Source organism: Vigna unguiculata, chromosome 10 (genome assembly GCF_004118075.2).
Source record: "Vigna unguiculata cultivar IT97K-499-35 chromosome 10, ASM411807v1, whole genome shotgun sequence".
NCBI classification, from domain to species: Eukaryota; Viridiplantae; Streptophyta; class Magnoliopsida; order Fabales; family Fabaceae; genus Vigna; species Vigna unguiculata.
In genome coordinates, this window is record NC_040288.1 from 3,155,895 (window position 1) to 3,171,540 (window position 15,646).

General features: G+C 29.9%; 3 protein-coding genes across 3 annotated transcripts; all 3 read left to right on the forward strand.

Moving 5' to 3' along the window:
• The first annotated feature begins 275 nt into the window (after positions 1 to 275).
• On the forward strand, positions 276 to 1,865 carry LOC114165096. The gene is made up of 3 exons (XM_028049752.1): positions 276 to 1,133; positions 1,279 to 1,422; positions 1,602 to 1,865. Exons 1-3 carry the CDS (start codon positions 276 to 278, stop codon positions 1,842 to 1,844), a joined length of 1,245 nt encoding a protein of 414 aa, XP_027905553.1. The 3' UTR covers positions 1,845 to 1,865.
• A 4,255-nt stretch (positions 1,866 to 6,120) lies between these two features.
• LOC114165105 lies at positions 6,121 to 7,941 on the forward strand. Its single transcript, XM_028049761.1, has 4 exons — positions 6,121 to 6,186; positions 6,346 to 7,209; positions 7,355 to 7,498; positions 7,678 to 7,941. Exons 1-4 carry the CDS (start codon positions 6,157 to 6,159, stop codon positions 7,918 to 7,920), a joined length of 1,281 nt encoding a protein of 426 aa, XP_027905562.1. The 5' UTR covers positions 6,121 to 6,156; the 3' UTR covers positions 7,921 to 7,941.
• A 4,255-nt stretch (positions 7,942 to 12,196) lies between these two features.
• Positions 12,197 to 13,998, forward strand: LOC114165086. The gene is made up of 4 exons (XM_028049738.1): positions 12,197 to 12,262; positions 12,422 to 13,285; positions 13,431 to 13,574; positions 13,754 to 13,998. The coding sequence occupies exons 1-4, from the start codon at positions 12,233 to 12,235 to the stop codon at positions 13,994 to 13,996; spliced, it is 1,281 nt and encodes a 426-aa protein (XP_027905539.1). The 5' UTR covers positions 12,197 to 12,232; the 3' UTR covers positions 13,997 to 13,998.
• Positions 13,999 to 15,646: the final 1,648 nt, after the last annotated feature.

A 15,646-nucleotide genomic window follows, 5' to 3' on the forward strand; every position in this document is an offset into this window, starting at 1 on the left:
CAATTAATTTCATATACGTATAAATTTATCTGCTTTAAAATTAACGATCATACATCTTCATCTAAGAACAAATCATCACCATGATTAACACATTATCCTTTTCTTATACGGTATGAACTTTTTATCGTGAATGTTCTATTACTTTGCCTTTTCTTTTCAATCTTGTCCAATTCACGCGTTTTAACTACATTTTAAATCATCTACAAGATTATCATACGAATGATCCTACACACATATTTTCATGGCTAATGGAAACGATTTTGTTGTAGGTTCATATGAGGACTATCTCTAAAGGAGCAATAATTTTATTTTCAATAATGATGTTGCTCTTTGACACAACTTACTCAGTTGTTTTAGAGTCTGATGAAAATCATATAAAGTCAGCTACTTTCTTGTCTGAAAATTTTGAAGTGGGACCAGGAAAAATTGTGGTGAAAACACTATTAGATATTGACTTTCCAAGGGGACACATTGGGGTCAAGAGTTTTGATGTTGAAGTAGTTGATGAAGATGGTAATTCAGTACCTTTGTATGAAACTTACCTTCATCATTGGTTTGCTGTAAAATATATTGAAAACATTACCATGTCAGAGTACATTAAACAATCTCACGACCTTCGCAATGGTATCGAATTCGAAAGAAATGATGGTGCATGCCAAGGTTTTTTGCTTCCACATTATTGGGGCTTGGGAGCAGAATCACGAGGAACATCTTCAAATCTTCCAGATCCTTTTGCAGTTGAATTAGGTAATCCTACAAAAATAAAGCATGGATTTAAAGAAAAATGGTTGTTTAGCATCATGGTTATTGATACACGTGGAACACAAGATAGAAAAGGTTGTACAGAGTGTAGGTGTAAGCTTATGAATCTCCCAAAGGACTTTTACAATGTCACAACGGGCATTAACGGTCAATTGTTGCCTAGAAATTATAAAGGAGGACTCTTTTGTTGTCAAGATAACGTACAATGCAAATTAAGAAATGGTTTTCGTGGCCCAACAAGAAAGCTTTCCCTGAGATACAAAATAAAGTGGGTTGATTGGGATGAACACCAAGTGCCTCTTAAGTTCTATATACTTGATTCAACTGATCGTGTAAGATCAAATGGTTCTACACCAATTCATGATTGTCAGGTAGACGATTTACTCAATACATACAATACTTTACAAATCATAAGCAAACTTTTGAAACTCATTTATTTTCCAAACAAAGGTATTAGGCTATTAATTACTTTTTTCATCGGTGTGTGAGTAAAATAAATTTCTCAATTTGTTATAGGCAGAGTATACGATCCCGAGAAATCATGACAATGACATCCCTCATGTTAAGAAAGCAAACATCCCAATGACAAAAGGTGGTTATCTTATATATGGCACTGCTCATATGCACACTGGTGTTGTCAATGTTACTCTATATGGACAGGTAATATTTGATATTTGTTGTTCCCATGTAAGTTGTATCATGTAGATAAACTCACGTTAAATTTTGTGTGATTCATATATTCATTTTTAGGAATAAATTTTGTTGATACTTCTATATCTTTATAAGAAATTAACAAGTTTATTGAATCATCTCTATATTTATGATTATGCTTAACTTAGGATGGAAGGGTTTTATGCACTTCAAGTCCAAAATACGGAACTGGAAAAGAAGCGGGAAATGAAAAGGGTTACCTAGTTGGAATGTCAGTTTGTTATCCTAAACTCGGTTCTATAAAGATCGAAGATGGTGAAATTCTAACGCTAGAATCAGTATATGAAAACAAGTTTCGTACCGGAGCTATGGGGCATTTCTACATTTACTTGGCAGAACAAATGCCAAACAAGTATTCGAAGGAAATATGATGTGAAAGTAGTTATTTTACCTTTCTGTAATGACTTATATAATTTATAGTATATTGTAATACATCAATACAATTTCTAGATCATCACTATGTGTATTAATGTTGTCTTACTTTTAATCCATTACTTAGTTTATGATCGTGTTCTCTTTGTGGGTTATATGGTATACTATCATTTTTATGCTAATTGAGCTTATAGATTAAAAATAAAGATTTTAGTGAACCTAGTCTAAATTTGAATCCATTAATAAAAAAAATGCGTAGAGTTAATTGCAAAACACACCAAAGTGCAGATGAAGTGAAAGGAACAAACACAAAAGTTGGAAATGAATAAATTTTCTCTCCTATTATGCAATCTAATTTATTTTTACATCCATGTAGAAATCCCTACACTTCACCATTGTAAAAGGGAGTTCAAAATATCTACGATGATTAATCCTGTGGATAAACTTACGTTAAATCTTCTACACTCCTTATATTAATTAGTAATATTTTTTTAATAAATTTCATATCCCTTTAAGAAATTAACTATCTTAATGCATCATTTCTAAATTTATGTTTTTGCATATTTAATTCCAAAATTGTTATAATACATAAGTATCATTTCCAAATTATTATTATGAGTATAATAATTGTTGGTTTACTTTTAATCCACCGCTTAGTTTATGATTGTTTTATTTGTGCTATAGGGTATGGTTGATGCATTTTTTTTTGTATATATAACTATGGTTATGCTAAAAATACACCAAGAAAATGTAGTCTACTAATTGAGCTTATAATTTAAAAGATGTTGTGAAGCAAGTACCAATTTGTGTCCGAAAACAATAAAAAGACTTGTGTAGAGTGAGGTGCAAATCACCCAAAAATGAACATTAAGAAGCATAAGTAAATAAAAATTTTAAAATGAATCAATCATCCTCTATATCATAAAAGTTAAATATTGTTTTCATCACATATATCTAAAAAATTCATTTTTTTTGTTAACAATAATTTTAATGTATAATAATGTTGATATTGATTTCTATAAGATATTGAATTATTTATTTTTTTACAAAAAATTGTAATGTTGCAAGACCTTCTATTATTTATCTTATGTATTGAAGCTACTCATACATATTAATATTCTTACAAATAGGATACGTTAATTATCACAATCCTTTGTAAATGAAGTTAACACTTAATAATTAGGTTACTCCTAGGGACTTAAATAGTTAAGTAGTCCTTATAATTTTTACTATCTATCCCAATACTTTGAATCCAATTTTAAAAATCTCATTACATCTATCTATTTAAGTTAATTTTGACAATTAATTTTGATATTTACAATATCAAAAGTGAACATCTAGATAACACGTGATAAAAGCAACAACAATTCAATAAAGATATTTATAAATTATCATGAATGAGATCCCAAAAACAACCACAACATAAATGTAAAACAATAAATGGAGGTTTTGATCATTAACCTCGATGTAAAATTTTAACCTACGACCAAATCGAACATAAACAATCACTCACCTGAGACGAAAGAAAAATACACTTTAGATCACCAATGTACCTAGGAACACAGTTGTCGGAGCCACAACCAAGGAAGATAGCCAAAATGTCGGAAACGTGGGGGAGAAGAGAGGAAGAAAGGGGTTTCGTGCAAAAATATAAACAAAAATTTACCTTAGATGTCCGACATAAATCTTAAAATTTGTGACAGACAATGATGTCACACGACGTATAATATAAAACTTTTAATGAACCTTAGGTCATCCCACATAAAAAACATGTGATTTTAATTACAAAAGTATCCTTGCATATTCTTTATGTTGTGTTCTTTTGTGTTAGACAATAATTTCCTGACGCAAGGTACACTTTTTCCTCTATTCTTGGTTCAAGTTTCAAGTAAATCATCCTTGTTTTGTATGAGATGGAAGAATACTTAGTATTTTCAAGCAATCTTTTTGTGTTAGTTGTGATACGATGGGTGGATTTCATAGGTGTTTGATAAAATGATTTTGTGTTATTGTAGACTAAGGTTTGGGTTGGCGGTGTTTTTTAGGCGCAATTTTCTTGATCAGTGTCTAAATATATTTGAGCTTGATTTAGCATTGAAACTTGAATTTTCTTATAATTTTAAAAGTGTAATAAAATAAACGACATGAATCTTAAAGATACTCACCACTTAAACATAGATTTAATTAATAGGAGTAAGTGTGAAAGTTTGCATATGAGATTGGAATAAGATTAAGAATGCAAAAATAAGAGCACAATGATATAAAGAAAATATAAGATAGAAATTCTTAGAAGCATGCAAAAATATGAGAAATTTGAAAAGGAAATAACAATTCAATTCAAAAATTGAAAGAGACAAAAGATAATATAAAGATGAAGAAATTATGATTCAATGGCGGAGGCCATGCCACTTGAAGATGTTTCAAGATATGTGTTAAATTGAGTAGCCACTTGATCATAGGATTAAGGATAAAATAAAGTTAAGAATAGAAATTTCTCTCTCTTGTAAATACCTGGAAGCATCTTAATAGATGAATAAAGTTGTAATGTATGTACAAACGGTGCAAACCATGTGGAATGAAGTGTAACCGACCGCTCGGATGTGGAAAAACCCAACCGGTCATTATTAAAATAAGCTAAACATCTAATTACCATAAACATGTCAATAGGAAGGCTTAAAGTGAATTAGGCCGCAATTTGGTTGCCCCTAATCAAAAAGCTCGTGGAGATGACTATAAATACAGGTCAAATGTATGGTTGTTCGAACATTCATTACACTTTTATTACTTTTATTATAGCATTAATTGTTTAAACCGATCGAACCTAGGATGACTTTAGCATTGGAGCACCTTTAACATGTACCTCCTGATCGATTGGCAAACAGATTACCCTAGCACGAAGAGGATAACACTGAAGTCAACATACCAAGAAATTGTTTGGAGTGGACGTTTGACCCTATACTCGAAACAAAAGTAAAAACCATTTAATTGGTACAAATTCAAGGAATAAAGAATCGTGTTTCTTTTTTCCTTTTTTCATAAGCTTTTAGACCAGAAAAGGAGTGACATTATTTTATAGCCAATGTAGTTTTTATATGATTGATTTACAAAACTTCATGGACTCTCTTTAATGAAGATGGCAATTTCTCTTTGAATAAACCTTTTTTTCTTAATAAGTAGATGCCAATGATTTTTTTATGCATGTTTATCTTTATTTGGAAATAAAACTATTGAAATAAATTGGTTGACATACATTCACAGTTTTTGGTTTTAGTTTATGTATATGCTGTCCATTTTTCTTGAGTCGCATTACGTTGAGAAACAAGCATGTGTTTTTAAGATGATAAATGCCTTATATTATTTCTTTCATTGAATTATTTAGAAGTTAATTTTTCAGCATTTGATAAAAATGATATCACAATCGTAGCACTTGCACATAAAAAAATACACAACCTTTAATTCCTGTTGTATTGAATTACTTTTTTATTGTGATTAAAATAGCTAAGTTCAGTTGTTTGTAATTGCTGCGCCATAACAATTTTTCTTTCTATTAGTTTAACATTCAAGGCCACAACAATTCAACAATCAACTTTTAAAGTACAATCTTAAAATATAATAAACTTATATAAATTTAGAGGTATTTAGAATATATTTAAATCATATAGAAATATCATTTTATGTCTTACTAAAATACTATGAATATTGATAAAAGAAATATCATGCATACTCAGTCAACCCTGTATATTATAATTATCACTATCTACAATTGCATTTTTATATATGTTATGTCTTAAGTGTCATTAATTAGTGTTATTAAAATTATTATTTTTTCTCTTTCTTAACTCTTTATTTGAATAAACTTCCTTTTGTTAAAGTTATGTGATTGATATTTTTTATTTTCATCTTTTAAGCATAATTTAACCGAAAACCAATTGTCATATGTCATATAATATTAGAATGTTGCTATTTAGGGAAAAAAGAACTACAAAAGTTAAACCATGTCAAGTTTGCCCAAAAAAACCATTTATCAAGTTGTTTTTACATCTACAATTAGTTACAAAGTTTCCAAATAGTTTTTTAGATCTGTAAAACTATGTAAATACATGTTAATTTGGGTTTAAATACATCACCAAACATCTTATACAACCAACTAAAAAGAGACAACCAACATAAATTTAAAAATTAGTTATGCCAAATATATCATCATTTAGTGATCCGCCATATATAAAACTAGCAATTAATTTCATATACGTATAAATTTATCTGCTTTAAAATTAACGATCATACATCTTCATCTAAGAACAAATCATCACCATGATCAACACATTATCTTTTTCTTATACGGTATGAACTTTTTATCGTGAATGTTCTATTACTTTGCCTTTTCTTTTCAATCTTGTCCAATTCACGCGTTTTAACTACATTTTAAATCATCTACAAGATTATCATACGAATGATCCTACACACATATTTTCATGGCTAATGGAAACGATTTTGTTGTAGGTTCATATGAGGACTATCTCTAAAGGAGCAATAATTTTATTTTCAATAATGATGTTGCTCTTTGACACAACTTACTCAGTTGTTTTAGAGTCTGATGAAAATCATATAAAGTCAGTTACTTTCTTGTCTGAAAATTTTGAAGTGGGACCAGGAAAAATTGTGGTGAAAACACTATTAGATATTGACTTTCCAAGGGGACACATTGGGGTCAAGAGTTTTGATGTTGAAGTAGTTGATGAAGATGGTAATTCAGTACCTTTGTATGAAACTTACCTTCATCATTGGTTTGCTGTAAAATATATTGAAAACATTACCATGTCAGAGTACATTAAACAATCTCACGACCTTCGCAATGGTATCGAATTCGAAAGAAATGATGGTGCATGCCAAGGTTTTTTGCTTCCACATTATTGGGGCTTGGGAGCAGAATCACGAGGAATATCTTCAAATCTTCCAGATCCTTTTACAGTTGAATTAGGTAATCCTACAAAAATAAAGCATGGATTTAAAGAAAAATGGTTGTTTAGCATCATGGTTATTGATACACGTGGAACACAAGATAGAAAAGGTTGTACAGAGTGTAGGTGTAAGCTTATGAATCTCCCAAAGGACTTTTACAATGTCACAACGGGCATTAACGGTCAATTGTTGCCTAGAAATTATAAAGGAGGACTCTTTTGTTGTCAAGATAACGTACAATGCAAATTAAGAAATGGTTTTCGTGGCCCAACAAGAAAGCTTTCCCTGAGATACAAAATAAAGTGGGTTGATTGGGATGAACACCAAGTGCCTCTTAAGTTCTATATACTTGATTCAACTGATCGTGTAAGATCAAATGGTTCTACACCAATTCATGATTGTCAGGTAGACGATTTACTCAATACATACAATACTTTACAAATCATAAGCAAACTTTTGAAACTCATTTATTTTCCAAACAAAGGTATTAGGCTATTAATTACTTTTTTCATCGGTGTGTGAGTAAAATAAATTTCTCAATTTGTTATAGGCAGAGTATACGATCCCGAGAAATCATGACAATGACATCCCTCATGTTAAGAAAGCAAACATCCCAATGACAAAAGGTGGTTATCTTATATATGGCACTGCTCATATGCACACTGGTGTTGTCAATGTTACTCTATATGGACAGGTAATATTTGATATTTGTTGTTCCCATGTAAGTTGTATCATGTAGATAAACTCACGTTAAATTTTGTGTGATTCATATATTCATTTTTAGGAATAAATTTTGTTGATACTTCTATATCTTTATAAGAAATTAACAAGTTTATTGAATCATCTCTATATTTATGATTATGCTTAACTTAGGATGGAAGGGTTTTATGCACTTCAAGTCCAAAATACGGAACTGGAAAAGAAGCGGGAAATGAAAAGGGTTACCTAGTTGGAATGTCAGTTTGTTATCCTAAACTCGGTTCTATAAAGATCGAAGATGGTGAAATTCTAACGCTAGAATCAGTATATGAAAACAAGTTTCGTACCGGAGCTATGGGGCATTTCTACATTTACTTGGCAGAACAAATGCCAAACAAGTATTCGAAGGAAATATGATGTGAAAGTAGTTATTTTACCTTTCTGTAATGACTTATATAATTTATAGTATATTGTAATACATCAATACAATTTCTAGATCATCACTATGTGTATTAATGTTGTCTTACTTTTAATCCATTACTTAGTTTATGATCGTGTTCTCTTTGTGGGTTATATGGTATACTATCATTTTTATGCTAATTGAGCTTATAGATTAAAAATAAAGATTTTAGTGAACCTAGTCTAAATTTGAATCCATTAATAAAAAAAATGCGTAGAGTTAATTGCAAAACACACCAAAGTGCAGATGAAGTGAAAGGAACAAACACAAAAGTTGGAAATGAATAAATTTTCTCTCCTATTATGCAATCTAATTTATTTTTACATCCATGTAGAAATCCCTACACTTCACCATTGTAAAAGGGAGTTCAAAATATCTACGATGATTAATCCTGTGGATAAACTTACGTTAAATCTTCTACACTCCTTATATTAATTAGTAATAATTTTTTTAATAAATTTCATATCCCTTTAAGAAATTAACTATCTTAATGCATCATTTCTAAATTTATGTTTTTGCATATTTAATTCCAAAATTGTTATAATACATAAGTATCATTTCCAAATTATTATTATGAGTATAATAATTGTTGGTTTACTTTTAATCCACCGCTTAGTTTATGATTGTTTTATTTGTGCTATAGGGTATGGTTGATGCATTTTTTTTTGTATATATAACTATGGTTATGCTAAAAATACACCAAGAAAATGTAGTCTACTAATTGAGCTTATAATTTAAAAGATGTTGTGAAGCAAGTACCAATTTGTGTCCGAAAACAATAAAAGACTTGTGTAGAGTGAGGTGCAAATCACCCAAAAATGAACATTAAGAAGCATAAGTAAATAAAAATTTTAAAATGAATCAATCATCCTCTATATCATAAAAGTTAAATATTGTTTTCATCACATATATCTAAAAAATTCATTTTTTTTGTTAACAATAATTTTAATGTATAATAATGTTGATATTGATTTCTATAAGATATTGAATTATTTATTTTTTTACAAAAAAATTGTAATGTTGCAAGACCTTCTATTATTTATCTTATGTATTGAAGCTACTCATACATATTAATATTCTTACAAATAGGATACGTTAATTATCACAATCCTTTGTAAATGAAGTTAACACTTAATAATTAGGTTACTCCTAGGGACTTAAATAGTTAAGTAGTCCTTATAATTTTTACTATCTATCCCAATACTTTGAATCCAATTTTAAAAATCTCATTACATCTATCTATTTAAGTTAATTTTGACAATTAATTTTGATATTTACAATATCAAAAGTGAACATCTAGATAACACGTGATAAAAGCAACAACAATTCAATAAAGATATTTATAAATTATCATGAATGAGATCCCAAAAACAACCACAACATAAATGTAAAACAATAAATGGAGGTTTTGATCATTAACCTCGATGTAAAATTTTAACCTACGACCAAATCGAACATAAACAATCACTCACCTGAGACGAAAGAAAAATACACTTTAGATCACCAATGTACCTAGGAACACAGTTGTCGGAGCCACAACCAAGGAAGATAGCCAAAATGTCGGAAACGTGGGGGAGAAGAGAGGAAGAAAGGGGTTTCGTGCAAAAATATAAACAAAAATTTACCTTAGATGTCCGACATAAATCTTAAAATTTGTGACAGACAATGATGTCACACGACGTATAATATAAAACTTTTAATGAACCTTAGGTCATCCCACATAAAAAACATGTGATTTTAATTACAAAAGTATCCTTGCATATTCTTTATGTTGTGTTCTTTTGTGTTAGACAATAATTTCCTGACGCAAGGTACACTTTTTCCTCTATTCTTGGTTCAAGTTTCAAGTAAATCATCCTTGTTTTGTATGAGATGGAAGAATACTTAGTATTTTCAAGCAATCTTTTTGTGTTAGTTGTGATACGATGGGTGGATTTCATAGGTGTTTGATAAAATGATTTTGTGTTATTGTAGACTAAGGTTTGGGTTGGCGGTGTTTTTTAGGCGCAATTTTCTTGATCAGTGTCTAAATATATTTGAGCTTGATTTAGCATTGAAACTTGAATTTTCTTATAATTTTAAAAGTGTAATAAAATAAACGACATGAATCTTAAAGATACTCACCACTTAAACATAGATTTAATTAATAGGAGTAAGTGTGAAAGTTTGCATATGAGATTGGAATAAGATTAAGAATGCAAAAATAAGAGCACAATGATATAAAGAAAATATAAGATAGAAATTCTTAGAAGCATGCAAAAATATGAGAAATTTGAAAAGGAAATAACAATTCAATTCAAAAATTGAAAGAGACAAAAGATAATATAAAGATGAAGAAATTATGATTCAATGGCGGAGGCCATGCCACTTGAAGATGTTTCAAGATATGTGTTAAATTGAGTAGCCACTTGATCATAGGATTAAGGATAAAATAAAGTTAAGAATAGAAATTTCTCTCTCTTGTAAATACCTGGAAGCATCTTAATAGATGAATAAAGTTGTAATGTATGTACAAACGGTGCAAACCATGTGGAATGAAGTGTAACCGACCGCTCGGATGTGGAAAAACCCAACCGGTCATTATTAAAATAAGCTAAACATCTAATTACCATAAACATGTCAATAGGAAGGCTTAAAGTGAATTAGGCCGCAATTTGGTTGCCCCTAATCAAAAAGCTCGTGGAGATGACTATAAATACAGGTCAAATGTATGGTTGTTCGAACATTCATTACACTTTTATTACTTTTATTATAGCATTAATTGTTTAAACCGATCGAACCTAGGATGACTTTAGCATTGGAGCACCTTTAACATGTACCTCCTGATCGATTGGCAAACAGATTACCCTAGCACGAAGAGGATAACACTGAAGTCAACATACCAAGAAATTGTTTGGAGTGGACGTTTGACCCTATACTCGAAACAAAAGTAAAAACCATTTAATTGGTACAAATTCAAGGAATAAAGAATCGTGTTTCTTTTTTCCTTTTTTCATAAGCTTTTAGACCAGAAAAGGAGTGACATTATTTTATAGCCAATGTAGTTTTTATATGATTGATTTACAAAACTTCATGGACTCTCTTTAATGAAGATGGCAATTTCTCTTTGAATAAACCTTTTTTTCTTAATAAGTAGATGCCAATGATTTTTTTATGCATGTTTATCTTTATTTGGAAATAAAACTATTGAAATAAATTGGTTGACATACATTCACAGTTTTTGGTTTTAGTTTATGTATATGCTGTCCATTTTTCTTGAGTCGCATTACGTTGAGAAACAAGCATGTGTTTTTAAGATGATAAATGCCTTATATTATTTCTTTCATTGAATTATTTAGAAGTTAATTTTTCAGCATTTGATAAAAATGATATCACAATCGTAGCACTTGCACATAAAAAAATACACAACCTTTAATTCCTGTTGTATTGAATTACTTTTTTATTGTGATTAAAATAGCTAAGTTCAGTTGTTTGTAATTGCTGCGCCATAACAATTTTCTTTCTATTAGTTTAACATTCAAGGCCACAACAATTCAACAATCAACTTTTAAAGTACAATCTTAAAATATAATAAACTTATATAAATTTAGAGGTATTTAGAATATATTTAAATCATATAGAAATATCATTTTATGTCTTACTAAAATACTATGAATATTGATAAAAGAAATATCATGCATACTCAGTCAACCCTGTATATTATAATTATCACTATCTACAATTGCATTTTTATATATGTTATGTCTTAAGTGTCATTAATTAGTGTTATTAAAATTATTATTTTTTCTCTTTCTTAACTCTTTATTTGAATAAACTTCCTTTTGTTAAAGTTATGTGATTGATATTTTTTATTTTCATCTTTTAAGCATAATTTAACCGAAAACCAATTGTCATATGTCATATAATATTAGAATGTTGCTATTTAGGGAAAAAAGAACTACAAAAGTTAAACCATGTCAAGTTTGCCCAAAAAAACCATTTATCAAGTTGTTTTTACATCTACAATTAGTTACAAAGTTTCCAAATAGTTTTTTAGATCTGTAAAACTATGTAAATACATGTTAATTTGGGTTTAAATACATCACCAAACATCTTATACAACCAACTAAAAAGAGACAACCAACATAAATTTAAAAATTAGTTATGCCAAATATATCATCATTTAGTGATCCGCCATATATAAAACTAGCAATTAATTTCATATACGTATAAATTTATCTGCTTTAAAATTAACGATCATACATCTTCATCTAAGAACAAATCATCACCATGATCAACACATTATCTTTTTCTTATACGGTATGAACTTTTTATCGTGAATGTTCTATTACTTTGCCTTTTCTTTTCAATCTTGTCCAATTCACGCGTTTTAACTACATTTTAAATCATCTACAAGATTATCATACGAATGATCCTACACACATATTTTCATGGCTAATGGAAACGATTTTGTTGTAGGTTCATATGAGGACTATCTCTAAAGGAGCAATAATTTTATTTTCAATAATGATGTTGCTCTTTGACACAACTTACTCAGTTGTTTTAGAGTCTGATGAAAATCATATAAAGTCAGTTACTTTCTTGTCTGAAAATTTTGAAGTGGAACCAGGAAAAATTGTGGTGAAAACACTATTAGATATTGACTTTCCAAGGGGACACATTGGGGTCAAGAGTTTTGATGTTGAAGTAGTTGATGAAGATGGTAATTCAGTACCTTTGTATGAAACTTACCTTCATCATTGGTTTGCTGTAAAATATATTGAAAACATTACCATGTCAGAGTACATTAAACAATCTCACGACCTTCGCAATGGTATCGAATTCGAAAGAAATGATGGTGCATGCCAAGGTTTTTTGCTTCCACATTATTGGGGCTTGGGAGCAGAATCACGAGGAACATCTTCAAATCTTCCAGATCCTTTTGCAGTTGAATTAGGTAATCCTACAAAAATAAAGCATGGATTTAAAGAAAAATGGTTGTTTAGCATCATGGTTATTGATACACGTGGAACACAAGATAGAAAAGGTTGTACAGAGTGTAGGTGTAAGCTTATGAATCTCCCAAAGGACTTTTACAATGTCACAACGGGCATTAACGGTCAATTGTTGCCTAGAAATTATAAAGGAGGACTCTTTTGTTGTCAAGATAACGTACAATGCAAATTAAGAAATGGTTTTCGTGGCCCAACAAGAAAGCTTTCCCTGAGATACAAAATAAAGTGGGTTGATTGGGATGAACACCAAGTGCCTCTTAAGTTCTATATACTTGATTCAACTGATCGTGTAAGATCAAATGGTTCTACACCAATTCATGATTGTCAGGTAGACGATTTACTCAATACATACAATACTTTACAAATCATAAGCAAACTTTTGAAACTCATTTATTTTCCAAACAAAGGTATTAGGCTATTAATTACTTTTTTCATCGGTGTGTGAGTAAAATAAATTTCTCAATTTGTTATAGGCAGAGTATACGATCCCGAGAAATCATGACAATGACATCCCTCATGTTAAGAAAGCAAACATCCCAATGACAAAAGGTGGTTATCTTATATATGGCACTGCTCATATGCACACTGGTGTTGTCAATGTTACTCTATATGGACAGGTAATATTTGATATTTGTTGTTCCCATGTAAGTTGTATCATGTAGATAAACTCACGTTAAATTTTGTGTGATTCATATATTCATTTTTAGGAATAAATTTTGTTGATACTTCTATATCTTTATAAGAAATTAACAAGTTTATTGAATCATCTCTATATTTATGATTATGCTTAACTTAGGATGGAAGGGTTTTATGCACTTCAAGTCCAAAATACGGAACTGGAAAAGAAGCGGGAAATGAAAAGGGTTACCTAGTTGGAATGTCAGTTTGTTATCCTAAACTCGGTTCTATAAAGATCGAAGATGGTGAAATTCTAACGCTAGAATCAGTATATGAAAACAAGTTTCGTACCGGAGCTATGGGGCATTTCTACATTTACTTGGCAGAACAAATGCCAAACAAGTATTCGAAGGAAATATGATGTGAAAGTAGTTATTTTACCTTTTTGTAATGACTTATATAATTTATAGTATATTGTAATACATCAATACAATTTCTAGATCATCACTATGTGTATTAATGTTGTCTTACTTTTAATCCATTACTTAGTTTATGATCGTGTTCTCTTTGTGGGTTATATGGTATACTATCATTTTTATGCTAATTGAGCTTATAGATTAAAAATAAAGATTTTAGTGAACCTAGTCTAAATTTGAATCCATTAATAAAAAAAATGCGTAGAGTTAATTGCAAAACACACCAAAGTGCAGATGAAGTGAAAGGAACAAACACAAAAGTTGGAAATGAATAAATTTTCTCTCCTATTATGCAACCTAATTTATTTTTACATCCATGTAGAAATCCCTACACTTCACCATTGTAAAAGGGAGTTCAAAATATCTACGATGATTAATCCTGTGGATAAACTTACGTTAAATCTTCTACACTCCTTATATTAATTAGTAATAATTTTTTTAATAAATTTCATATCCCTTTAAGAAATTAACTATCTTAATGTATCATTTCTAAATTTATGTTTTTGCATATTTAATTCCAAAATTGTTATAATACATAAGTATCGTTTCCAAATTATTATTATGAGTATAATAATTGTTGGTTTACTTTTAACCCACCGCTTAGTTTATGATTGTTTTATTTGTGCTATAGGGTATGGTTGATGCATTTTTTTTTTTGTATATATAACTATGGTTATGCTAAAAATACACCAAGAAAATGTAGTCTACTAATTGAGCTTATAATTTAAAAGATGTTGTGAAGCAAGTACCAATTTGTGTCCGAAAACAATAAAAAGACTTGTGTAGAGTGAGGTGCAAATCACCCAAAAATGAACATTAAGAAACATAAGTAAATAAATAATGTTGATATTAATTTATATAAAATATTGTTTTCATCACATATATCTAAAAAATTCATTTTTTTGTTAACAATAATTTTAATGTATAATAATGTTGATATTAATTTATATAAGATATTTAATTTTTTAATTTTTTATAATAATTCATTTTATGTTTTGATTGACTGTATAACATATATAACTTGATGATGCATGATTCCCCTCTGCCACGTTTAAATTTCTGGGTTTTCTAGAAAAATTCCAGAAACCGCCTGGCAGGTATTCATAGCCGCCAAGCGATGCATGTTGATTCTGTGGTTTTCCGAGTTCCCGCGAGGAATCGCCTGGCTGTGAAGCCCCATACGCCAGGCGACATAAGCCTGTCACCTACTTTTGGGTTTTCTTGATGAACTGCCTGGCGGTGATGAATAACCGCCAGGCGACGCGAGCCTGTTTGGCTCAATTTCAATGTTTTTGGGATTCTAGAACGAAGTTAAACAAGAAGAAAAGGAATGCGTATATGTATGGATTGTGGAGTATTAAGAATCATTATAATTCTGCAGTAATTGGATAATAATTGGGGAAAATTGTATGAATGTGAATTTTAGGGTTGATGATAGGTGATTCTCAAAGTTACACGAAATTAAATGGGAAATTATTAATGAAGTATCTTAGATTGGAAGTTTAGGCATGAACCATGAATCTAAATACGAAAGTATGGCCTATTGAGTCATAAATTGATGGAAACCACAGTTGTGGTGAATGGGCTAAGGTTCG